We start from the raw sequence: 27,417 nt of genomic DNA on the forward strand, positions 1-27,417 counted from the left end.
CACATACATGCAAGTTTAGAATCACTCTGCTGTGCTCGTGAATGAAAACTCTAAAGTCATTTTGGTATTACCTTTAATTTTTAAAATAATTTCATAAATCATTATTTTATATTCTATGCTGATCATCTGAGCATCTAACATCTTTAGAGATTTCAATCTGTTGGGTCTTTATTCATTTATTTTTTGGTTTCTCTGCATATACATCATTTTGTCTTGCTTATGTGTTTGGGGACTTCTAATTTTAACTGAGAACTTATATTTGGCTGGAATTAATCTGTGAAAATCCGGAGATGCCCAGATGGAGAATATTTCCCTCTGGAGAGGATTTGTTTTTGCTCTGGCCAAGCACTAGAGTAGTCAGCCATCCCAGAACCATTGTAATTTAATTTATCTCTTTGGGAGATTTCCTGACTGGAGAGCTGAAGTACTTTTGGATTCCTTCAAACCAGCAGAAGCCTTTGAAAACAAATTCACAGAGGAGAGTCCCCTCCCCTTTCCCCCTCCCCCCACCCCCAGCCCTGGGGAATGGACAGGTCTTCCCATGAAGGGTGGCTCCTTTGACAGCAGGTGGCTTTCTCCTCCCATCCCCTCACTGGGGGTTTTACCTCCTCAGGACACCCCAGCCTCATATCCTATCCCCCCAAATGAACCCCAAATCCCTGGGTTGCAGATCTCAGTTCTTGCCCTGGGATTGGAGCCTCTGGATTGGCCTTCCCTGGGATATCCTTGGCCTTTGGTAATTTTCCACATTCTCTTGTGCACTAACAGAGCATTAGGATGTATGTTTATTTTTACTTATCCAGCATCTGAATGTTTTGTGCTGGAATACCAACATTTCCACTTCTTTCTATCCTGAAAAACATCTGACATAATGCAGGCTGCATGATGTTTATGGGAGAAACACCTCAGGACTCTTCAGAATCTAATGTTATTTATGACTTTAAAAAAGGAATGATGGGAACCCCCACTGGCAAGATCAACGAGGAAGTCCATGAACGTGACCTGGTGGGTTGAAGTCAAAAACAGATTGCTTTCCACTCCTGGCATTTATCAGCCACATGGAGACCTGCCACCTGCCCGAATCTCAATTTCTCCCTGAGAACTGAACATAATAGCAGTGCCCACTTCACAACACAGCTCAATAGTTAAATAATATAATGTGTGATAGAGGGCATAAAGGTGGAGCAGCATAAGATTGTAACTTATAATCAGTCGTGCTTAAAGGGGCATTTTGAGATGTGTGATTAAGAATGATTAATGCTTACACCAGAGTGTGTCCATTCACAGCCTGTTCGTGCTTGCCTGCACATACCTGGCACCCAGTGAGCAGGGTTCCTTTTCCTCTCTAGCGGTATTATAATAACATATGAAGTTCTAAAATCTTCTCATATAGGACCTAAAATCAGTCCACAAAACGGTTAATTCCATTACTTCCATTTTATGAATATACCTCCCACACCTTGACAAAAAGGCAGCACATAGGCATAATGGTAATAAATGTAATTATAAAAATAAACAACAATCCTGGATTTCATCACATCTAAGGCCCGTTAACTGAAAGCTATGCTGTTTCCACAGCTCTAGAAGTGATGATCCCGCAACCCCGCTCTTGATGCAAAGTGCATCCCCGTTTCAGAAACGTTAAAAATGTTAAGATTCAAAACGTTTGCTGCCCGGGGGGTGGGGGGGTGGGAGGGGCAATGCAATCCAGCAGGCTTGAGGCCTTTAGGTCACCTCACTTAGCCCTCCCTGCAACCCTGCAGTGTAGACAGGGCAGGCAACCACCTACTGGACAGGGAGGGAGCCAGGGGAGGGCACGGAGATGAACCCATGAGCCTATGGATGTGGCGCAGGCTCCAACCCCCTTCCTTGGCGAGCCCCGCACTCACCGGGCTGTGGGACCCCAGGATCTGCTCACAGGCCAACTTTGTCAGGGTCTCAGACTCGCACAGCTCCTCCAAGAGCAGGTCCTGGGTGCTCAGGAGGGCGGTGTATGCCCACAGGGTCTTGGCCGTCCTGGCTGCCTTCTGGAACTGCAAGGAGACCAGCGACTCCGCGAAGCGGGCCTCCTGCTCCTCAAGCCGCTGTACACGTTCCCGGAGGAGCTCTCCACGGACCTGGGGAGCGGGGGCAGGCCAGAAGCCAGGAAGGTGAGTGGAGCACGGTTGGGGCCAGTGGGGAGGACAGCAACGGGGGGGGGGGGGGGGGCAGAGAGGACGTCCCAGCAGCACCCTGCTTGGCTGTGCTCTGTCATTCACTCAAACTGGGAGTATTGGGAAGGTCTCAAATACTCTCAGAGAAGCAGCCCTGGAACCTGCAGGGTGCAATTTAGGACCACAGGGCAGCTCTGCTTATTAAGACCCTCTGGGGCTTCTGGACTCTGGCCGTTCACTCCACACTGACCACTCTCGAAGGTACAGGGGACTGTGTTCCTACCTGGGGGGGAAATCCTTCAAGGTATCCCATCGGGAGGATGAAAGTTCAAAGTTTCTAACACGGGCTCTGAGCCCTTCCCACGGTGATCCCAGCTGAAGTGTGCCTGGAAGGTCCCATCTGATCCTCTGCCACCAACCCCCTTCCCCCTCCACCCCTCCTGGCCACTCTGGGCATGCTCCTGAGCCTACTGTCAGGGTCGCCCTGTGACTGGCATTCCCTGGCACCCTTGTCTTCCTGAAGGTCTCCTGTTTGTCCTTTGGGTCCCTGGTCCTCACTACTCTCTTTGAAGTGTCCCTATGGGGCATTTGTTTGTCACTTACTCCTCTGTCCTTTGTTCAATGTTCTTCTCCTGTGCTGGCCTTTGCCACACTGTGGACCCCGCAAGGACATGAGCCCTTCCAGGGGAGGGCAGGCCCAGGCACCCAAGGGGCTCTGAATATTCCACAGGAGGGAATCCATCCACTTCACTCAGTCACATGCCCAAGCTGTTCATTCTGTCATCTGGGCATCTGCTCTACAACCACTACCTCTTATACTTTCTCCAGAAATGCTGTCATGTGGGGATCCCCGGGTGGCTCAGCGGTTTAGCGCCTGCCTTTGGCCCAGAGCGCGATCCTGGAGTCCCAGGATTGAGTCCCACGTCAGGCTCCCAGCATGGAGCCTGCTTCTCCCTCTGCCTGTGTCTCTGCCTCTCTCTCTCTCTATGCCCATCATAAATAAATAGAATCTTTAAAAAAAGAAAAAAAAGAAATGCTGTCATGTGAACAATGTCATGTGGTCTAAAGCTTCTCAGGTGCCACCCCCTACCTGAGCCCTTGAAGGCAGGTCCTTGTAAATGAGTACATCCTCCCTTCACAGAGAGCTCCAGAAACCACAAGCCTGCTCAAGCATGCATCTTGGGAAAGCCTTTCGTTCAATCTTTAGATGTGTGTGGAATCTCACTCACAAAACCAAAGGTAAGAGCAACCCAAGTAACCGTTGACAGACGAATGACTAAACACAATGTGGTCTGCCCAGATAGCGGAATATTACACAGCCTTAAAACAGGAGGAGGTTATGACACTTGCTACCATATGGATGAATCTTGAGGACACTCCGCTAAAAGGGAAATAAGCCAGTCCCAAAAGGACAGACATTGTGGCATTCTACTTATATGAGGTACTTGGCGCAGCTGAATTCGCACAGACGGAAAGCCATGGTGGGTACTGAGGGGCTGGGGGTCACAGACCTGGAGGGTGAGTGCTTCATGGGGACGGAGCTCCAGCTTGGAAAGATGAAAGATCTGGAGATAGGGTGGGGATGGTTGCCCAACAGCATCACTGTACTTCACACCACTGAACTGCTGTACACACAAGTGCTTAAGATGGTAAATGTCATGTTATATATATTTCACCACAATAAAAAAATATTGAAAAAGTTTGTGGAATTTTGTTTTCTGCCATGTAACCTTTTTTTTTTTTAAAGATTTTATTTATTTACTCATGAAAGACACACAGAGAGAGAGAGAGGCAGATACACAGGCAGAGGGAGAAGCAGGCTCCATGTAGGGAGCCTGATGTGGGACTAGATCCCGGGTCTCCAGGATCACACCCTGGGCTGAAAGCAGCGCTAAACCGCTGAGCCACCCGGACTGCCCAATGTAACCTATTTTTAATCCTGTTTGTATTCAGAGGTTTTGAAATGATTGACATAAGAAAGAATATTTAAATGAATAGGAGGCTGACAGAGGATGATGACCCTGTTTCTCCCCTGGTGGCACTGCCTTCCTGTGTCTGGCCATGTGTCCCTTGGAAGAATTGCAAGTCCCAGTTTGAAAAGCTCTGATTTCTTCTCTACAACTTGACCTTCAGGAAAAACTCTGATGGCGGGAAGACAGAAGTGTCCCAAAGAAACAGATGGCTTGTTGGCTGGGGAAGAAAATTTGGTGTAGGGCAAGGTGGGGGGTAGACCTACTAGCGCTTTTTGGAGAGATGGTGCCTTCAACAAGCTTTGGAGAACAAAGAAGAGAGCCAAATGAAATGTAGGGTCTGCAAAAATATAACATATGGGTACCTATGTTTGGTTCACAGGAAAGCTCATAAACCTCAGGGCCAGAGGCCACAATGCACAGAACAGTGGTGAGGAACACAGATACTCTGGAAGACATAGGTTCATTTCCCTGCTTGAATGGGAAAAAGAAGCCTTGTTCTCAAAAGGATGCTATTAGACCCCTGGTTTTTTAGCTGGTTTTTTCCCAGCTTGCAGAACCAGGTGACAGCCACCTGCCCATGGATGGGTTTCCATGGTAACTGTGGATCACACCTGGGCCTCCGGCCAGTCACACTCAGGCTGAGGCATCTGCACCACTCCAACAGTGGTCCCATGTCCTTCCAAGACTCAGCAGAGCCTCATGAGAGTGGGACCCCAAAAGCGGTGTCTGATGGCTTCCTCCTGGGGATGCAGGGACGCAAGTCTCTAAAGTATTTCCGGGATCTTAGCTGTTTTCCCACAGTTGCTCTCTCACCCCAAGTTAACAAACAAAAAGTATATTTATGCTGCATTCATCCACCCAAAAAATAATTAATGAGCACCAAATATGTATAATATACAGGAATATGTGATGCACCTAGGGGATGGGGGGTGTAAAGAAGAGGCAAAGATGGATGAGACACAGACCTGACCCTGAAGGAGCTCATCACTGAGGACCTTGGGCAAGTTCAATGTGCTACCTAGAACTATATTTTCTCATCTGTAAAATGGGAGTAATAATGCTTCCTAACACACGGGATTTTTAAAGAAAGCCTTTTGGGGTTTAATTGCCATACAATAACCTGCACATATTTCAAGGCTACCACCTGATGACTGTGACATATTCACACACCCTGAGGCAATGGGAACGGCCATGGCAAATCTAGGCAAACCCTCAAGGAAAAACAGGAGTACAGGCAGGTGGCCAAGAAAAGGATGCATGGTCCCCTTATCATGCACCTGCCATGAGCTCAGATTTCCAAATCACCTCCCCATGGCTGGATGGGTGGTGGCCCAAATACCCTGTAAAGCTGATCCCCCTGCAGAGTGCGGGGCAGAGCAAGGTGGCCATGAGAAGATCTCAAGCGTCATTTCTGCAAATTCACACCTAAAACATGGGGGCAAGCGTGCAGCCTTTCCTATGTCCTGTAAGAATCACGTGGCCAGTGAAATTAAGAAAAGAAAGTTTCTCCAAAATCCTTTTCTTCTTTGGAAAGTTTGATTTGTTAATTTCAGCACAGTAAGAATATGCCTCTGGCGAGGGTTTCCATCCTTGTCTAAAAAGAGCCCTGGGAAAGGGTACAGATTAGCACTTTTGTGACAGGCTTCATTAAATATTCAAGTTATCTAAAGTAATAAAAATTCACTTTCAAAATAATATGCTGTTAAATACTCTTATTTTAAATGGGAAATTCAAACCACTGCCTTACTAATTTCTGACTTGCTTCCCAGTACATTTAAAAAAAAAAAGTTTCTTCTAGGTTCGGTGATGTCCTTTAAATACAAATTAAAATCAACCTCTGTCAGCCAGCAAGAATTACTGGCGCTGAAGCAGTTCAAGACACCGTAGCCTTCCTGCCTAGGTTTGGAAACAAACAACTAGAAACACGAGACAGAGGCCAACATTAGCTTTAACAGTGATGAAATCTATGCTAGAGAACGCAGCCAGGGGTGGGAGGAGTGGGGGACATCCAGATGAATACACACTCCCCCAGGCAGCGGGTCTCTCGATGGATGGAGAATGGGGGCCTCTTGCAGGCTGCCTGGCTTTGGAAGAGAGCTGAGGGAGCCTCACTGAGCACGCCCAATGCCCTCTTTAATCCCACCAGTCAGAAACGCCCCCCTTGGAGAAAAGTGAGCAAAGCATGGAGAGCAGCCAGGAGGTGGCTAGCCAGGAGCACAGGGAGAGACAGTGGTTACATCAAGAACCTCACCACTTTAATGCCTGTGATGGGATGAGCACTGGGTGATATATGCAACTGATGAATTATGGAACACTACATCAGAGACTAAGTATATACTATACGTTGGCAAACTGAATTTAAATTAAAAAATAAAAGATAAAAAAATTCTCATATCCAAAGGCTGGGAGAGAGGGCTAATGAAATGCTCTTTACATAAAAGCATGCCCTTGCATCCTAGTGGCTGGCCCTGGGAAACCCAGATCAGTTTCACCAATGCTTTGCAGGATGGGTTCAAAACTGACGACTCTCTCCTTCATCTTGCAGCAGAAAGGGAGTAGACTCAGCAAAGGGGTGTTATTATTTACTAAATGAAATACAACACTGCTAGATAAACATTATTAGTGCTTACATTTAGACACAGGAAAATTGATTTCTATGATGGTAAAGACACTACCACCCATCATATCAGCTAGATAATCACAGTGCAAAAATCTCAAATATATCAAGGGTACTGCCTTAAACTAGTCAGCACAGTTTTGTTTATGGTTGATCTGTTATCTCTTACATATAAATTTTTCATTTAACTAGCTGTGTGACCTAGACAGGTTGCTTAACCTCTCTGAGTCTTAGTTTTGTCTGTGAAAAGAGATAAGATATCTGTTCATCTGGATGCTCCCCAGCCCCCCGGGTGGCTCAGTTGGTTAAGCATCCAACTCTTGATTTTAGCTCAGATCATGATATCAGGGTTTTGGGATCAAGGCCCGCATTGGGCTCTGCACTAAGTGGGGAGTCTGCTTCTCCCTCTGCCCCCACAAGTTCATATGCTCTCTCTGAAAAAAAAAAAAAAGCACAATGTAGAAAAATATTAATAACAAACTTCCTGGCAAAGGATGGTAGATTTGTAGCATGCATCTACTGTTTTCCTTGAGGTAGAACTGAAAGGTGGGGAAAATGAGAGGAGACAATAGCAATAAAATTCCAGAAAGCTGGAAAGGAGATGACTGAGTAGCAAAGGACTCAACAGACCCCCAAAGGCTGAATTCTAAGCCAGAAATGGGGCTGGCCAAGAAGCAACATAATTTGTGCTGCAAGTTCCCACTAAGTATCACAGAACATAGACACCTCTGGAAGTTAGAGGTAAAAGCTGAAGGTAAACAAGAGGAGAAGTGGAGCCTCTAGAACTCTATACACCCAACTTGCCCCAGCAACAGCTGGAGATTTATTCTCCAGACGAGTCTATGAACTTGGAGAAACCAGGCTCTATATAGAAGACAGAGGACTCAAGTGAAACTTTACATCCAGACTACTAATATCTCAGTTTTCTTTCTCTGTTTGGTTCTTCATATAGTGGGCAACCAGGCCTTTACCAAATAGGCAGGAGAATGGTCTTCTCTGGGGATGCCAATAAACCTTAAATAAAGATCGTAACATTGGGGTTTCCCAAGTAAATGGTCTAGCCTCATCACACCAGGGTGAAAGTCACCATCTACAGGCCCCACTTACAGGCTCAGAGCTTCCGAGGGGCTTTTGAATACTTCACTCTTAAATACGAGCAGACCAAGGAAGACCACACACTGGGGAAAGCCTCTAAGAAATATAGAGGTAACAGTAAATATGCAGAATTAAAAAAAAAAAAACTTTAACAATGTTCTCAGAGATACAAAAAGTTATAGTAGCCTTAAAAATATATATAATTTCTTTAAGAAGAGAGCATTCAGAGAGGAAAAGAAGCTCTTGATAAATCAGAAGTTAAAAAACTTAAATGAAAATTCAATTAATGGTTTGGAGGATACGCCTCATAAAGTAAAACAAACAAACAAAAAGCAAAAACAAAAACAAACAACTCAAAAAACAAAACAAAAAAACAAATTTAAAAAATAAATAATGAAAACAAGAAAACTAATAGATAAGAGGTCTAATTTCTGAATAATTAGAGACTAGAAAAAGTGATTAGAGACGAGAAAGGGTGTTCATAATCAATATAACTCAAGAAAATTTTCTAAAATGCCAAAATTGGTCAAACTACCCATCAACTGTGGGAGCAGAATGAAAATATTTTCAGTCTTACAAAATTTTAAAATACTAAATCTATGTGCCCTTTCCTAAGAAACGAGAAGATGTGTTTTATTAAAACAAGGAACAAATCAGGCAAGAGAAGAGTGAAAGAAATTCATAGCATGATCCCAAGATGGCAGCTGTACATAAGATGTAAAGTACAACGTCCAGATTGTGGCACAGGAGATGTACAGAGAGGGATATCCTAAAGATTATGAAATTAATAGAAGACATGACTTGTGTGGTGGTCCTCATAGGATAGTTGGTCAACTGTCAAAAAGTGTGTTGAATTAGTGGTAAGTACATAGAAAAGTAACCAAAAAATAAACCAAAGGGTAGCATTAACTCCTGGAAAAACAAATAGTTATACAGAAAAGAAAAATGAAAACTGTTTTATATGGCTCAGATGTGAATAACATGTAAATAATCATAATAACAGAAATCACAAAAATAGATCTAATATATTGAGGAAAATAGAAAAGGCTCATGTGTGTTGCAGATTGAAAGAAGGAAGACAGCTAAATCATATCTTCCATAAAGAAAGGTGAATAGATGATACCCAAAGTAAAGAAATCAAGAAATAGCAAGAGAAGCATGTTATTTGGAAATATGGAGGTAAATGCCAAAAGATCTAGCTAAAAAATTAGAAGTTTTTACCTCTGGAGATTTGAAAATATATATATGTGTGATTATAGGGAGTTGCTCTTTTTTTTTTTAAAGATTTTATTTACTTATTCATGAGAGACACACACAGAGAGAGGCAGAGACACAGGCAGAGGGAGAAGCAGGCTCCATGCAGGGAGCCCGACGTGGGACTCCATCCCAGGTCTCCAGGATCACACCCCGGGCTGCAGGCGGCGCTAAACCATTGAGCCACCCGGGCTGCCCAGAGTTGCTCTTTCTTAGCACAAGCATTGTAGGATTATTTGACTCTAAAAGAATATGCATTTTATAAAAATGAAGAGTACAATTTTAAAAAATGGACAATGTCAACAAAAGTTAGTACATTCAAACCATCCAAAGACAACTGTGGTAAGCCTTTGGTGTGTGAAAAGCAGAAGTGGAATAGATTAGAAAGGTAAGTTGGAGACTAATTGTGAGGCCTTGAATGCCATATCCAGGAATCTGGATTCTCTTTGGGGATGGTGGGAAGCTATGAAACTCTCCCTTTGGGAGATGACTTTGACAGAGACTGCCTCAAGGGATAAAACAGGGGCAAGAGTAGACATAAAGAGAACCATCTTCTCAGTCTTTGTGGATGGATAGATTTTCTCTCCCCTTCCTAAAATGCCTTCCTTGTCAATGCACCTTCTCTTCTAAGCTTTATAAGAACCTGTGCCATCAGTATTCTCTCTTTTCAGGTCATCAGAAAACGGGCACATTATTCTCATACTTATACTCTAGTCACTTCTGAAATGACAGAGTGTGGAGAGCTATTTCTGACAGAAGTGCCAGCCACCTCTGCATAACTGCTACTGCAGAAACATAATAGGATGCATGGTTGATTGCAGTGTGGGAGTTCCACTCCTGAATGAAGGGACTGCTAATGAACCGTGTGTGCATGGCATGGCAGGAAACCTGGAAGCAGTGAATAAATAATAAATGGGTGAATGGATATATGTGGTAGACATGCCACCCAGACGGAGGATAACATCATTAAAATAACACCAGAAATAATGGGTAAGCAGGAAATAGGATCATGTCACTTTCATTCATATTTAAATGCTCCTACAGAATATTTATGAGAAATTTATTATATACTGTGTGCCAAAACAGCAGCAGAGCACATCAAAGATTAGCTGAAACATTACCTTCATTTCTGGATACATCAAACAGATCTGCTACTGTGACACAGGGATGGCAATCAAGAAGCCTGTGCTTGAGGCTCCACTCTACCACATGCCGGCAGTATGACCTTGGACAAGTCTCTCAACTTTTCAGTCTCAATATTCTCATCTGTGAAATAGGGATCATAATTATTGCTCCCTCTGTCTCACTACAGAGTGGAGTAGGATATATGAAGAGGATCCAAGGTTGTTTGAAATATCAAGGGATTGAAAGTAACCTACATGTCTATTAGTTGAGGGCTGGGTACATCATTTAAGGGTCATACATACCATAAATGTTATGCTATTGTAAAAAGCCATGAGGAAACTCTTATGTACCGATATGGAAGGTCTTCAAGTTTCAATGTTAGGTAAAAAGCAGAGACAGGTGAGATAGATAGATAGATAGATAGATAGAGATACAGATGAGACAGGGGAATAGATATATAGGTAGGTAGACAGACAGACAGACCTATCTCTACTAGTTAGAAAATAAAAAAGTGAGTCCCATAATTTGTGCTTTGTGGATTGACCTAAGCACTGGGGCAGGAGAAACAGACACATTATCAGTCCTGGTCAAGGCATTCAGCAGGTAAGACCTCGGCCAAACACCATGTTGAGTGGCAGCCCTCCAGTCCTACAGATCTGATCAACTGCCCCAAGCTGGTGAGAGTCGCCTGGAGGTCAGGGAAGAAGCCCAAATGTCCCTTCATCAAACAGGCACCACCTCTGAGCAGCCCTCCTAGGCTGTCCTCCAGGAGAGGATAGTGTGATTGACATAACTGACCCTTGTAAGGCAACTCTGGCTGTCAAGCCCATGCTGGACCCTTTGCTTGCTGAGGTGTCTAGCCTCAGGGCCCTCCAGTTCACAGAAATCAAGCCATTTCTTAGGGGTGAGGACTACAACCCTAGCTTCTACCTCACCCTCACAGGCAGAAGGAAAAGAGCAGATCAGATTAAGACAAAGCCCACATCCCCTACAGCTACAGAGAGCAGACATCAGGGAAGGAAGAGCAGCCAATAGAGACTTCCTTATAGAACGAAAAATGAATACATCCCCCAAAACATTCTCTACAAAGTTCCTAAATCTTACCAATCTTTCCCCAACAGCTGAGCTCCTCAGTACAGCCTCCAGGCTTCCTATCCCCTGGCTCCTAGCTGCCTCCTAGGGCTCCCTTCTCTATACCTAACAAAAATAGCCTTTCTGAGGACAGATGAAATATCTTTCAAAACAGACCTGGTATAAAAACAACAGGTAAGCCACAATAAATTCCCAAACATCATTATCATACACACTTACTTTATTCTCTAACTAAAATATAACAAAATTAGAAACCAGTAACCAAAAAAGTTTTCTAAAAGGATAAGTTAAAATTCAAAATCCATGACAAAAAAATAGATAAAAAATTTCTACTTCTGGCCGTGATGGAAGAACTGGAAGAAGATTTACTCTTCAACCAAGAGGCAGAGTAGGACTGGGCTACCTGAAAAAGGAAATAGACCGTCCGTCTATTTCTCAGAAATAGACAGTCCGTCCTCCGGGCACACTTGGCATGGGTCAGACACAGTGCCGCCAGTCAGAGAGCTGCCCCTGCAGCTTCCAGGAGGAGGAGACCCGCTTTGGCACCTGCCCGCCAGCTGCCCGTGCCACCCTGCCCTGCTTCTCCTGGCCAGGAGGACAGTGACGTGAGCAGTGGGGAGACTGTGGAGGGGCCAGCAGCAGAGGATGAAGTGCTGGGGCCGTGGGGGCCAGGGAAGCCAGCCTCCCTGCAGCCCTGCTCTGGGCCATCCTCTCCCTTAGGACTGCAACAGCAACCACAGTCCATGGGGCCTCCACAAGTGGATGACAGCAGCTCGGAGGATTCAGACGAGATTGTCGTTGCTCCAGCTCTGCCCACAAGGAAGATGGCCTCCCTGCCCTAGGCCCTGGCCCTGGGCCCTCACACGGTGCCGGCTCTGCCAGGGAGCTCAAGGTTCGTAGGACGAGGCATGTTCCGGGGGACATAGTGACCAGAATTGGAAAGTAATTTATCTCGTTAAGAAAGAACTACCTACTCTACAAAACAAAACAAAACAAAACAAAACAAAACAAAACTGTGACCCCACAGCCGCCCCAGTTTTCTGCTTGAATGCAGCTCTTACGATGTGACATTGGATGAGGACCCAGGGGAAGCCCAGCAGGTGCAAAAGGTCAAGTCAGTTTGGGAGGCCACTGTGTCTAGATTGTGTGGGGGCAGGGCCCCAAGGAGGAGGGAGCTGCAGAGACAGAGACAGAGACAGCATTTCAAAGGGCTATGGGGTGTCCTCATGGATTTGGCTAAGTGCCAGGCATGCTTGGATTTAAAAACAAAAAACAAAAAACAAAAAAAACTATGCCAGACCAGGACAAGAACCACCAAAAATCATAGGCAGAAAGATTGTTGGAGCTCACACAGAGCTGGGAAGTGTCAGTGTCCTCATTAGCCATTGGGAACAAAGTACATAGGCCTCAGCAATAGGGATACATTAGCCCTCAACTAAAGGCAGCTCTTGATCTAACCTAACAAAACTTAAAGGCATATCTCAGAAGGGTAAAGTTAATCCCAGACAATTTAACCTCCTGTCCAAACTCCTATCCTATTAAAGAAAACACAACAAAATCCAGTACCCAGGATATAAATCCTTCAATGCCCAGCACCTGATCAAAAATTACCATGCACACAAAGAAGCAGGAAAATAGGGTCCACAGCCCAGAGAGCAATCCATCTGTGGAAATGAGAGAGATGATGGATCCAGCAGATAAAGACATGGAAACAGTGCTAAGAAACAGAAATGAGGCAGTGGCTTGGAAGAAAACAAAACAATTGTCTGTGGATATGATGACTATGTAGAAAAGAAAAAAACCCAACAGACGAATCCTCACAACAATCCTAAATGTCAGGTGCTTCTATTATCCACATTTGAAGGATGCCCACACCAGGGCACAAAACAGTTAAGAAGCTTGGTCAATGTCACACAGCTGGCAAGAGGCACAATTAGGACTTGGACCCAGATGTCTGGCTCCAGGGATAGAATAAGACAGTCTGGAAAGACTTATAAATAAAAACTCATAACATTGCTTTACACCAGTAACAAGTCAAAAACACAATGAAAATAGGTTACCATTCACAACGGCAAGAAAACCTACAGTGTATCTAGGAATCACCAGAGAGAGAAATATCTTATGTATAAGGTGACCCTGTGGTTTATCACCAAGTCTAGAGTGAAAAGGAGCTAATGGGAGAGATGCTGGGACCATCCCAAGCAAATTGAGATCTATGGTCACCCTACTTATGGAAACAGCTATTCCAAATAAAGAGACATTCTGCTTTTGGGGGGATGGAATGATAATTTTCAAGTGAATCTGTAAATTTCAAGCAGTCACAACAGAAATTTATTTAGGAATTTAACTTCTAAATGTGGATGCCCTCCAGAGTCTCCCAGGAGTAAAACGATGCTTCTGAGAGCTTACAGTGAGCCCATCAGAAGGCCTGGCTGTCCCTGGCTGAGTGTCCTATTTCTGATCACCGGCACACCCCAGCCCCTCAGGCAGCTGCCAGGGACCAGAGCAGATGCCTCACTCCATTCACCTCTCAGCTCTACAGAGAAAGAGGTCAGGCAGGAAGCCCACCCTTGTCTGTCGGTCTCCCTGAATCAGTCACATGACTCTGTGAGTAAGTCACAGAGCCATTCATCCAAGGTGGAGCTCGGATCAGCCAGGTGGATTTTCCATCTGAAAGCAGGAGGTGAACTTCCAAATGGCTGATGTGCAAAGTGGCTGCTCATCTGAAACTGTGACCATCTCATGAGCAGAAACAGAGACCAGGGCCTGGCTCAGAGAAGATAGTCCAAAAAAACCATTCCTTAAAGGAGGAAGTGGAAGGAGACAGGAAGACAGGAGAAGGACAATAAAGGCAAGGGAATAAGTCAAAGAAAGGCGACGGGATGTGGGAAGGGTACCAGAGAGCCACCTCGGGAGGCTGAGCCTTCCCATTGTCCCAGCTTGCTGGATCACAACGTCGTGGCAGAAGGACATGGGTGATGGAGGCAGACATGCCTCCTTCCATCCCAGGCTCTAGTATATACGGACAGTATGGCTTTGGGAAATTTTCCCGACCTCTTCAGATGGAACAGTCCACATGAGGCACATATCAACCCGGAGTTGAGGGTGGCAAGGATCACTGGTGCCTTCTAGTAAAGAAAGGAGGCACCCCCTAGGTGCCTCCAGTATGCCTGGCAGCCCCAGCACTGGAGCCAGAGTCCCTCTGGGGACACCACACTGCCAGCGAGATGGAGGCTCTGCCGTGGGTCTCTGACCCAGTCCCTCTCTCTAGCTACACGAGCCTTGAGGGACTTCCAAATCCTGGAACGTGATCACATCACTCTGAGCCACTGGCACACAAACCCAGGGCTGTCATTTCTCTCTGCAATTACCCTGCAAATGAAAAATCTGAACAACTGCAGCTCAGATGCTAAGAGATGCAATGGATCAATTTTGGGAGGCACATCAAAGCCGTTGACTTGAGAGTGTGTATTCTATCGGCACTTGCCACAGTGAGATAGCCAGTTGTGAGGATGGCCTGTCATTAAAAGGTTAGAGCTGACAAATGCCTCTTGTCTCCCTTTCTCTGGGTTCTGGCGCAGACACACGGAGCCGCTAGCATGGTAGCCCATTCAAAGCTCAAAAACCCTGCCACCAGTGGGTTACCATTGTCACAATCCTCATTTTATCAATGTGGGAGCCAACACCTGTGTGTCCCACGTGGCACGATCACGAGAGATAACCACATTCAGGGAGAACATTCCCTCACTCCCGAACAGGGCACTGGAGATGCAGAGGCAGCCTGGCGATGAGGAGCAGAGGGAGAACCTTCGGGTTCAGGTGCTGGAGCCATGGCCGCCTGGCTGCAGGAGCCTGGGGACATTTATTAAGCTCTCAGGGCTCAGTTTCCACATCTGTAAAATTAGGGACGTTGGTCGCTCCTACTTTCTAGGGCGATTGGGAGGGTCTGAGCACCTGGATTGCAGGAGAGACTGACGGCCTGGGTGTGACTCCTGAGCTACTTCTTTGTGCTTCAGACTCTTTCTCTAACATAGGGACAGGAATAAGATGCCTTTTACAGGATATGTGATGACAAAGGGCATGAACATGTGTGAGGAACCTGACTCTCAGACTGCTTCAGCTCTTAGTTATCCAACTATAAAATATATACGTGATATATGTGCCATGTGCCTGTTACACGTATGTAATATATATGTGTGTATAAAGTACTGAACCAGGTGCCTGAAGCCACAGGCTGACTCAAAAGCAAACAAAATAAATGAGCACTATTCTTAATAAAGTGCTGTTACATCTTAAGAGGGGAGTGACGTTCTTAAATCAGTGCACAGCACAACAATGAAATGTACACCGCCCCTGAAAATGCCAGTGCTTCCTCCAGAGCTGAGCGGAGGGCTGGCCTTCCACCCTTGTGAAGGGTCCAGCTCGTGCTCAGGACAAATGCACGTCTCCCACGGAAATGACAGAGGTGAACTCGGGGCAGGAGGGGCTGCTGAGCATGGCTCAGGGAGCCGTGGGGACAGGATGTCATCTGTCACCACTCACTGTCACCCAGCCATTCAGCCTGTCCCACTCCTTCATTGATGGGACCCGCGAGACTCAGCTGGCCTTCGCAGCCTGGCATGTGAGCCCCTTCCACCACAGATGGCTGTTCCTCCCTTGGGACACCCTGCATTCCAGTGAAGCAGCCTTTTCACGGGGCTGCCAATTCTCTGGGCTCCTTTTATTTATTTTTTTTTTATAAATATTTCATTTATTTATTCATAAGAAAGACAGAGAGAAAGGCAGAGACATAGGCAGAGGGACAAGCAGGCTCCCCACTGGGAGCCTGATGTGGGGACTGGATCCCAGGAATCTGGGATCATGACCTGAGCCAAAGGCTGAGCCACCCAGGTGTCCCTCTCTGGGCTCCCCCTGAACCTGCACTGTGTCCCTGGCTGTGGCTTGGGATGCCCGTTATCTCTGCTAACACCAATCCCAAGATCCCCCTAAAGTCTGAGGGATTTGGGTCACAAACCGGCATATGTGGGAGAAAACACCCCACCTGGCCCCCAGGTGGCCACCCTCCTCTGCATCTCTCTCTTCTACACAGCAGGCACCCAGGCAGAAGTAACACAGTGTCAAGGGGGAAGAACACGGATGACACTGTGTTCACGCGTGGTGCCCATAGCAATGTGAAGTGCAGTGAGTGTGAACACCGCAGGGCAGAGCCAGGCACAGAGGTGGTGGCCCCAAGGGCAGCACAGGTGGGGTAGGATGTGGGTCCTGCAGGACGATCCCCAGCTCAGGAGGGGAAGTACGGGGGTGGGGAGGGTTGCATGCAGGATCGATGGAGAGCCCTGAGGGGCACAGTGGGTTCAGGCTGCAGGATCCCTGACGGAGATGGGCAGTCACGGTCCCCGGGGACTATGCACCCTGGGAATGGGGTGGCGTCACTGCTGTGTGGGCAATGAGAACAAATGAAGCAGAGGGACTGACCTTTTCAACCAGGTCTTCAGGGGCCTGTTCCTCAAAGAGCTGAATTTTATCTTCGATGCACTTCCTCAAAAGGTCTATCTTGTTTTTACTCTTGGAGCGCGGCTTTCTCGCCTTGGACTGTTGCTAGAGGGGCAAGAGAACACAGGGCAGGTTTGCACAGCCCCCATGTCTCCCAGAGCCGAGAGGACATCCCGCAGCCCCCAGAGCTGCACGGTGGTCTTAGGTGGACAGAGGGGGTTAGGGGTCTGCTTTCCTGAGCAAGCTCAAGTCATGGACCTTCAGTCCACCAAAGGCAGAAGGAGGACTCCGGCTTGCAGAGCCAAAGCTTTGCAGTCAGACAACACGGCCAGCTCCAGTCCTCCTCCCAGCTGTGGGGCTTCCACCCGTCAGCCTCTTGGAGCCGGGACTTGACAGAAGGGGTCCCCGTCCTAATGAAGCTACATGGAGCGGCTCTCCCTGCTGGTGCCAGCAGGCTCCACCATCACCTGCACCTCTGCTTTCCTGGGATGGTCCCCGGGAAGGGAGCCAGGCTCAGCCAACCACAGATACCAACCCCTGTCCGCCCAGCCATGTGTTTCTTCTGCAGGGTATTTTGTTTTTATTTGTGTGTGTTGAGAGAGAGAGAGAGAGAGAGAGACTGAGCAGGGGACAGGCAGAGGGAGAGGGAGAAGCAGACACTCCCCACTGAGTAGGGAGCCCAATGCAGAGATTGATCCCAGGACCCTAAGATCACCCCCGAGCCACCCATGCACCCCTCTTCTGCAGGGTATCAAGCGAGTACATTTCATGCTGGAGGCAGGTGTATCTCCCCCTCTGAGGCAGAGTGCAGGGCCAAGTCTATTTCCAAACAGAGCACCTTGAACGATGTTAGAATCAGATACTTTTTTAAAAAAAATTGTATTTATCTGATATATATATAGAGAGAGAGAGAGCACATGCACACATGCAAGCAGGAAAGTGGCAGAGGGAGAGGGAGAAGCAGGCTCCCCACTACCCAGGCAGCCCCATGCAGGATTCGATCCCAGGGCCCCAATATCATGACCTGAGCTGAAAGCAGACACTCAACCAGCTGAGCCACCCAGGTGCCCCTGGAATTGGAAACTTAATTCCTGCCAGGATTGTCCCTCAGTCAGCTCAAAAGCAGGGGAAACACACCTCAGTTCACTTTGACGGAAATATCTTTATTCATGTTCCAAAACTTAAAAACAAAACAAAACAAAACGAAAACTTTGCTACTTTGTCCCTTACTCTCTAACTACCATCATCTTATAAATCCTGCACTCTTCTAAGAACAGAAATAGAAAAAAAAAAAAAAACACTTTTTTTTAATGTGAAAAAAGATAAAAGCTTCTAAGTTGTTTCTGCATCACGCTGTTTTTTATTCAGTAAGAAGACGTCTGAATTTTTTTTTCTTCCCCTAACGGAAAAGCAGTGGGTGGAAAGTCAGAAAATACCAGCCCCAAGCCCAATTCTCCTGTCCCCTGCCTGCCTCATCCGTTCGCTTTTCCTGTGCTGGTTGGTTTCTCTTCTGTAAAACTAGCACAGAAACCTCGCTCCTGACACTGCTGTGAACGTGCACGAGATCACGTCAGCTTACGTGCTTTGGATGCGTAACAGAACATCACTTCCAGAGAAGCCCGATACTTTGCATACATTTGGCATTTGGTGGCTGGCTGGCTCTGTCAAGCATACTGCCCACCTACTATGTGCCAGGTACTTTCTAGGTGCTGGGGTCAGGGAGCTTGTCTGCAGTGGGGACACAGAGTGTAAGCAGGTGAAGCAACCAGGACATTTCAGTGACCAATCACGTGAAGACATGGACCACAGCCTCGTGATGAAAGACTGGGGAGGGGGTCTTCTGGACGGGTGCTCAGGGTAGACCTATGCAGGGGTCAGTTAAGTGAAGCCTCGAATAGGCCATAAAGATGGCCCTGGATGTTCTGGGGGAGAAGTGTGTTCCTGGTAGAAGAAATGGCAAGTTCCAAAGACCTTGTCTTAGGTCGGGTGCCCCAGAGGCAGAAGCAGAGATGGGGATGGGGTGCACATGGTCTCCTAAGAGAGGAGCTCGGAGCAACACGTGGGGAGTGAGGGAACCCGGTGAGGAAGAGGAAAAGGGCCATGCAGGGCTGGGGAGGGGGCGCTCAGGTAAGTCTAGCCTTGACTGCTCCATGGGGGGCTCCGGAGCAAACACGGCACCCAAGAGTGGTCTGCCTCTCAGGCACCTGATAGGTACTCAAAAAAAAAAAAAAACAGCTGTCCATCCTCATGCTACAAGGCCCAGTGTGAGAGGTTCCCTTTCCTGACCCACCTGAATTGAGGTGAGCATCCTCCTTGTACTACTTACAGAAGGGCCCAGGCTTCTGTATCCAGACTCAGTCACTGGGCGTGGCTGAGGGAGCAGGAGGGAAAGAGACCTCTCAGGCCAGGTGGTGCTCATCTGCCTGGGGCCAGGCCCAGGAGGAGGGTGCAGGTGTGAGCTGGGAGTGGCTGAAGTGCAGGGCCTGGGCAGGGGGGTCTGGGCTGGGCAGGGGGTTAGGACAAGCTTGGCAGTTCCAAGAGTAGCTGGCTGCAGAGCAGAGTGAGAAGAGAGGAGCCCAGGGTGGGCGGCAGGGCCAGAGCCCACAGCGTCAGGGGCGGGGAAATGCCCATGTCTACAATCAGTAGCGGCCGGGACGCCCTTCTTACCTGCAGCCCAGGGGCAGCCAGTGCCTGGTCCAGCCTCAGGAACTCTGCTTCTCGCCAGGCAGTCTGAAACTGTTGCAGCAGGACTCGGGCCCGGATTTTGGGCAGAGCCAAGCTCCTGTCCATCTGAGCAAAGCAGCCATGAACTTCCTGCCTCATCCTGAGCAGCTCCTCTTCAGACAGGGAGAAGGCTGAGGAGCAGAGCTTCCTGGACAAACAAGAAAGAGAAGGAGACAAACTATAAGAGACTCTTAACTCTGGGAACACACTAAGAGTCCCTGGAGGGGAGGTGGGTAGGGGATGGGATAACTGGGTGATGGGCATGAAGGAGGGCACGTGATGTGATGAGCACTGGGTGTTATATGCAATTGATGAATCCCTGACTTCTACTTCTGAAACTAATAACGCACTATGTTAACTAAATTGAATTTAAATTAAAAAAAAATTTTTTAATTTAAAAAGGGGTGCCTAGGTGGCTCAGTAGGTTAAGCATCTGCTTTCAGCTCAAATCATGATCCTGGGGTCCTGGGACCAAGCCCCACATTGGGCTTCCAGGTCAGCAGGGAGTCTGCTTCTCCCTCTCCCTCTGCCCCTTCTCCCAACTCATACTTTCTCTCTCAAATAAATAAAATTAAAAAATGAAAATGATGGGACACCTGGGTGGCTCAGCAGTTGAACGTCTGCCTTGGGCTCAGGGTGTGATCCCAGAGTTCTGGGATTGAGTCCCACATCAGGCTCCCTGAAAGGAGCCCGCTTCTGCCTATGTCTCTGCCTTCTCTCTGTGTCTCTCATGAGTAAATAAATAAAAATCTTTTAAAAAAAATAAATAAGATGAAAAATAAAAAGAGGAAACGGGTGGTGGGCAGGGGGTGCTGGGGGTGGAGAAACTGGGAATTCAAAGAGCAAACTCCATTCATTAAATCTACATCTGGAAAAACCCATCATGTCTTTAACCATGATTCCACAGGAATCCCCTGAGCACCTAACGTATCCTGCAAGGGACGCACCACCATGCTGGAGCAAAGTTGCAGCTGGAGGGACGCCTGGGTGGCTCAGCAGTTAAGTGTCTGCCTTCGGCTCAGGGCGTGACCCTGGACTCCCAGGATCGAGTCCCACATCGAGCTCCCTGCATGGAGCCTTCTCCCTCTGCCTATGTTTCTGCCTCTTTCTCTGTGTCTCTCATGAATAAATAAATAAAGTCTTTAAAAAAAAAAGTTGCAGCTGGATGAAGCAGGGCTGTGAGGGGGTCTGTGGGCAGGCAAGAGGCCTCCCAGCTGCCCTGACCTGGGAGAGAGCCCGTGTTTGCTTTAGACACAGACATGCAAACAAAGCATCATATACTGAGCCTGCCCAGCAGCACACCATGTAAGGGCCAGTGGCCTGGAGGAGAGATGCCCAACTCAGCTCAGGAGGACAAGGAGCCGGGGGGCCTGGCACTGGGTCTTAACGGATCATGACTGACAGCCATCGCTCAGAGAAAACCCATTCCACCCTGGGCATGAGCCAAACGATTTATCGGTAAAGGCTGACCTGTGTCCCCTGAGAGCCATCAAGTCCTAACACCCAGTACCTGTGGAATGTGATCTTATTTGGAAACAGGGTCTTTGCTGATGTGAAAGTAAGATAAGATGAGATCATAATGGAGTAGGATGAGCCCTTAATCCAACTCATCAGGAGCAAAGACAGACCCAGACACAGGGGAAGGGCTCCGGACCAGAGAGGCACAGTGTGGGGTGAGGGAGTTAATGGATGCCAAGGCTGGAGGCAGCCCCAGAAGCTAAAAGAGGGACAAGGAACAGATCCTGTCTGAGTGTCTTCAGAGGGAGCCTGGCCCTGTGGACACCTTGATTTCAGACTTCGGGCCTCCAGAGCATCACGAGAATACTTTCCTGTCGTGTGAAGCCTTCCTGTTCGTGCTACTTTGTGGTGGCAGCCCCAGGAAACAGATTGCATTTACCTACATCATTGCCAATCCTTTCTGCAACTCAGTCCTCAGTTTACAGATGAGGAGACTGAAGGATCCTCTCACTCTTCCTTTCTGACAAGGTCCACAGCCCACTCTACGGGGGCGGCTGGCACAGGCTCACTGTCCCACCTGTCCAGAGAGATGTAAGGGGACGTCTGCTGGGGATCCCTGCACAGAAGTTCTGCCCGGAGCCAGGAGCAGAGCAAGTCAGGGACAAGCCTCCTCTCCCTCTCCTGCTTTGGGCCACACGTGTCTGTTCACTTGTTCGTCTGACAAATACTCTCTGTAGACAGACACAGATTTGCTTGGTTATTCTGGCAATGTCCAGAATAACAGCATAAAATATGCCCTGTGGCTGCTTTAAATGCAGACATACCTGCAGGACGACCATGGGAGGCCATGGCCAGCCCTGTCACGCCCAAATCTCAACATGGGAGTGTGGGACTGGAGCTGAGCTAGAATGTTCATCCCTGGAAATAGAATAGGACCTTCCAGCTGACACGGACCTCCAGCTAGACATGGTCTGAAGGCCCCAGGCCCATGTCCTGACACCCCATCTTGGGTTTCTCACTATGTGGGGTCCACCAATACTTTTAAAAGAACCTCAGCAAACAGCAGCTGCTCCTTTGTACTTGACCTCTTGGAGAACCATTGCCCCTGTGTTTGCAGGTACGGGGAATCCCATGAGAGCCGCTCTGAAATGACTGAGTCATCCTTCCTGCCCATCTTCAAGCTGATGGGCCCTGTGTGGTCTGGCCTCAATCTTCTGCTGGGCAGGCAACCAGATAAGCCAGAAACACAGGAGATGGGCAGGGTGTTGGCCCCCAAGGAGTTTAAAATCTAGGCAGGAGTTCAGGAAAGAATCTCAAAGACATGCTTTCCCTAGCAAAAAACATGCATCCCTATTAATTCCTACTTTACCCAACCAGGTTTACAGCAACTCCATCCTGCTTGAAGTCGGAAAGCTTCTAAAAATGTGTTTCAAAACTATTGTGCAAAGCCAGTTTTACCTAATGCCTCAAAAATAAAGGCTGCAACCTTTTGGAATCTCAAATCAGCAAAGTATACGAGCAGATGTACATCATGGGCATCGTTGCCTGAGCCTCTTTAACCCTTAGAAAAATCATAAAGAGTTTTCTGATAGCAAGATGAGAGCTCTCTTTTCTCGGTGAATGACTAAATCCGCGGCAGCTCTGGTAATATTCTTTGCAAAACGGATCCAAATGGAGTTGCAGAAAATGACCATCTGGTAATGGGAATGTCAAGTCTAATTCACATGCTTCGAAGCAATCCAAAGTTGTGTAAAGAGAGACTTTGGTGGAATGTGGGTTGCGCCGAGTCATTACTGCTGAGAACAATTCGTGGGAATAAGAAGTGGTGATGAAGGATCTGATTTTTACGGAGAGAAGATGCATCCTGTGCGCTCAAGAAAACCGAACAGTAACAAAGACCAGGAAGTGAACGAGGACAGAGCCATAGAGACAGAGATGAGAAAGAGCCCAGAGGTGGCACCCTCTCTGCAAACAGAGGGGGACCTGTTCTCCCCGTTGGCCAGCTCAGTCCCCGGGAAGAGCCCTGTGCAGGAGGAGAGGAAATGGTTGAAGCCAGGCAGCTCCTATTCCACCAGAGGTCACTGCCAAGGAACGGTGCGTGTGGCAGGAAGAGGCTCTGGCACCGGTGTCCCCAAAGGGGGCAGGTGGGAGGGACCACTGATGCCCGGCACCCAGCGTGCTGGCCCAGCAGAGAGGGGAGGTGGACCAGCTGGGTGGATAGGCTGGAAAGGACTCACTCCCCTCCTGCTGCCCCTGCCCCGTCCCCCAGCATCCCCTGCACTCTCCTGTCCATGCAACCTGTGCCAAGAAACAGGGCTCTGGGTTGGTTCAGGATTACGCTGTGCCGAAGGTTCAGCTTAAACTGTGAAGGTGTCTATACCCAGAACAGGATACTAAATGGGCTTCTGTTTTGTTTGCTTCTTTGCTTGAACGGGTTGTTCAGGTCTGTCTGTTTGCTTACATTTCTGGGTTGGCTGGCTGTTTGGTTTGTTGAAGGAAAAAGCAATTTTAAGGGATACTGATTGGAAGGTCTGTTTGGGAAAGGGAGCAGAGGCTCTCTGCCACTGCCAAAGGGGTACAACCATGTCCTTGGAAGGACACAGTGACTTAGCTGCTCTAAATAAACAGACTGAGTAGATGGTGGTTATTGGTTACTTCGGCTGCATTACTGGCAACGGCTCTCAACTTTGTTCCTTCACACCAGTCACACTGGTCTCCCCATGTCACACCCAGATAAGGACCAGGACCTCCTATCAAGGCTGCTCCTCCCTGGGTCTTGCCCCCTTTCAGCAGAGCACCAATGCCCTGTGCCTGCTCATCTCTGGCTCCCAGCACCAGGTTGGTGGCTGGCACACACACAGTGTACGTCCCTGGGAGCCCGGCAATGATCCGGACCCTCCGCTGTACCCGGTACGGTGACCTGCCTGTGCTTCCTTTGTCATGATCACCTCCTTAGGTGTCTGCTCTCCTTCTGATCATCTGAGCTCTCCAGCACAGGAATGATGGCGGTGATGGCAGCAGCTACTACTTACGAACCACATCAAGGGTCATGTTAAAAATTTAAATATATTAACTCATGCACTCCCTCATCAATGCTGCGAAGGTGGCATCTTGTTAGACATGGCCGACGACCTAACCCAGAGCTACTTCCTTACTCCTAGTAGCTCAGTGCTTGTGTAGAGGGGTTGCCCTCCGACAATGTTGGGGACAGGACCATCCCTCACAGTCCCGGGGGATGCCACAACTGGTATAAGGCAGGAATTGGCAAACTATGGCCTACAGACCAAATCCAGTGCCCGGCCTGTTTTTGTTAATAAAGTTTTATTGGAACACAGTCAAGTTCATTAGTTTATAGACCGTCTATAGCTGCTTTCTCACTACCATGGCAGAGCTGAGTAGTTTCAAGAGAAACCCTGTAGCTCTCAGAGATTACACTTATCTGCACTTCATTTACAAAGTGTACAGCCCTCTGGTCTGGACAGTTATGGTCCTTCGTTCTCCTTGCTGGTGAATAGTTTATGCAGGGGCCTGTGGTTTAGTCCCAACCAATGGTATCAGATGAGGTGATGCCTCAGATGTTAAAAAGAGATGATGAGTGTGATACCTGGAGCCACAGCAGCCATCCTAAAACCATGAGGGGATGAGCCCAAACACCAAGGGGGCACACTGAGGATACTGAAGCAGAAAGACGGTCAGGACTGGTTCCTTGATGGAATCCCCAAGCCACTGAATCAAGACTAGAAGCACTTACCCCTTGACCCCTTCTTATAAAATATTTTATTCACCTGCCACCAACCTGATAGTATGGCGTGATGCTAGAAGCACCCTAAATGATTTAGTTCTGTCATTTAAAGCAAGACACATGAGGCTCAAAAGTTAAGTAACTCTCCTATACTCGGACAGTCGGCGGTGACACTGGGATTCAAATCTAGGCGTTCTGGTCAATACTGGCCACATCTCACTCCTCCCTAGAGCCCCCATACTAGCCCTGTTTGGAGCTCCTTCAGCTTCCAATCTGATCAGCCAGCCTCAACTGACTGCCAAAAGCTTTGTCGGTCTCTGTTATACCATTTGGGCCACACCAATCTCATCCACACAAGAGCTGACAAATGCTGCCAGGAAGGGCAGGGCTGTGGAGCTCTGGCATGTGACTTCAGCTGCGCCTCACTGCTTCCACAGCACCCTTCTATCATTTTTTCTTTAAGATTTTATTTATTTATATTCATGATAGACACAGAGAGAGAGAGTCAGAGAGACATAGGCAGAGGGAGAAGCAGGCTCCCTTCAGGAAACCTGATGTGGGACTTGATCCCAGGATCCCGGGATCACATCCTGAGCCAAAGGCAGATGCTCAACCACTGAGCCACCCAGACGCCCCACCCCTCTGTCTTTAAAAACAGTAGCTGTGCCATTTATCCAATGTTTCCTTGTCACAACACCAGGACAGTTAGCCAGCTGTGGCCCCCACAGCCTACTCAGAGACAGATGTCATTACGTGGTTCTCTAATCAAAAAAGAAACAATGAGCCTAAGCACCAGATCAGTGAATGAGGGAAGGGGCCAGTGAAGAGAGGGCAAGGGTAAGGCCTCACACTATGGCCCAACATCACATGGTGCTGACAGCTGCGTGGGCTCGGAATGGCCTCACTGCTAGTTCTCCTCCCCACTCTGCTCCCAGGGATAAGGCCCCTCATCGGCCGAACTTCTGATGGCGGGGACCAGACGCAGTTTCTGCTGATGTAGGAGCAGCAGGTCCCAGCTCCCCACCAGTCACATCCTCCCGTGGGACCCAGGGCCCCTCCCTGTCTTCTTGCTACAAAGCCTGCCTCCCACCAGCCCTGGCTGCTCACAGTGACCCTAGGTGACCCCCTCCCCTGGACTGAGTTCATGGAGCTAAGGAACTGCCATCAACCTCCGCTGGTGCAGTGCCTGCCGTCCCCACAGGCGAGGCCAGGACCCTCCCTCGGGGCAGGCAGGGGAGCGTTAGGGCACACGCAGGGTGCTCACGTGAAGATCAGGTGCTCCCAGCGTCTCAGCTCGGCCTGCTCCTCTGTGGAGACCTCCAGAGCATCGTCCTTCAGTCTCTGCCGCACGCTCTGGACGCCTTCCTGGTCCCTGTCCCTCTCCTCAGCCTCTAGCTGCCGGGCCCGGGCTGCCAGCTCCCGGCTGTGCTCCTCCAGGATCTGCTGCAGGAAGAGCCAGGGCACACTGCGCTTGAGCAACTCCTGGGTCATCCCCGAGTTCTGCAGGCGCCGCAGCTCCTCCGTGGCCTTCTCGGACAGCGAGAGGGTCAGGGTCCTGAGGTCGTCCAGGGCGGCCTGGTCCAGACGCTCCTGCAGCTCCTCCAGCGCGGCGCCATGCTCCGCTAGCAGGTGCCCCCACTGGCCCAGGTACTGGCTGGCGTCCTCGGCGGCTCGGAGGGCCTCCCCAAGGGACAGCTGCTCCTTCCTCTGTTCCTTGTGCTGAGGGGTTTCAGAGAGGACAAGTCAGTGGGGACAGCCTCTGCATGCACAGGCCTCTGGGAAACCCCATGGAAACCTGCGGCGGAGGCAGAGTGCTAGCAGTCTTCTCCCAACCACCTCACACTCAGAAAACTATCCTTAAGAAAGTAACCCAAAATAGGGCTGCTGGGGGGCTCAGCCAGTGGAGCGCGCACCATCTCTTGATTTCGGCTCAGGTCATGATCTCAGGGTCGTGAGCTCCAGCCCCATGTTGGGCTTCCTGCTTAGCGAGGAGTCTGCTTGGGATGCTCTCTCTCCCTCTGCCCACCCCCTGTCTGCTCACACTTGCTTTCTCAAGAAAAAAGAGAAAAGAAAAGAAAAGAAAAGAAAGAAAAGAAAAGAAAAGAAAAGAAAAGAAAAGAAAAGAAAAGAAAGAAAATAACCCAAAATATAGTGAGGGCTCCATTTGTTGAATGTGTATTGAACACACATTTATTGGGCAGGAAAAGCCCAAGAACAGACCACTGGGTTCCAGCCCTGGCTCCTCCGTGGACAAGATGAGGAACATCTAGCCCTCATCCATAAAACGGGGCCGATGATAGGATCTACCCCACAGAGCAGCTGTGAGGATTGCATGAGTCATTTAGCATGTGTGTAGCTGTGAGAGGAGGGCCCAGTACAGCGTTCATGTCAATGAATGTCTGCAATTATTCTGTGTCCTGGGCACCAAGGACCTGGGGCTTATGAGCTTATAAGGGGAAAAAACATCCTGAGATCTGTGACAGACAATTTAAATGAGGAGGTCAGAGGAGGCCTTTCAGGAAGGAGATCCAGTGAGACCCAAGAGGGAGGTCACACCTCAGGCCAGGCAGGTTAAGATATGGGGAGAGAACACAGGCAGAGGAGGAAATGTGGACACGCATAAAGATGTCCATCGCGCTGGTATTTATCATAGCATTTGCAGACAGTCTCTGTTCTGTTCTGTGAGGACAT

The 27,417-nt window shown here is 48.5% G+C and overlaps 1 protein-coding gene across 4 annotated transcripts in view; it reads right to left on the bottom strand.

Moving 5' to 3' along the window:
• The window catches only part of EVC2 (EvC ciliary complex subunit 2), a 126,226-nt gene that overhangs the window by 14,727 nt on the left and 84,082 nt on the right, over nucleotides 1–27,417 (bottom strand). For 3 of the 4 annotated variants that reach the window (XM_049108632.1, XM_025437421.3, XM_049108635.1), the window contains exons 14-17: nucleotides 25,991–26,445; nucleotides 19,470–19,674; nucleotides 16,785–16,907; nucleotides 1,890–2,117 (exon numbers count right to left, since the gene is read on the bottom strand). In XM_049108632.1, coding sequence (XP_048964589.1) covers nucleotides 1,890–2,117; nucleotides 16,785–16,907; nucleotides 19,470–19,674; nucleotides 25,991–26,445 — 1,011 coding nt within the window. The remainder of the gene's footprint in view (nucleotides 1–1,889; nucleotides 2,118–16,784; nucleotides 16,908–19,469; nucleotides 19,675–25,990; nucleotides 26,446–27,417) is intronic. The other variant, XM_049108634.1, reaches the window with a different exon arrangement.

This window comes from Canis lupus, chromosome 3, assembly GCF_003254725.2.
Source record: "Canis lupus dingo isolate Sandy chromosome 3, ASM325472v2, whole genome shotgun sequence".
In the NCBI taxonomy this organism is placed as follows: Eukaryota; Metazoa; Chordata; class Mammalia; order Carnivora; family Canidae; genus Canis; species Canis lupus.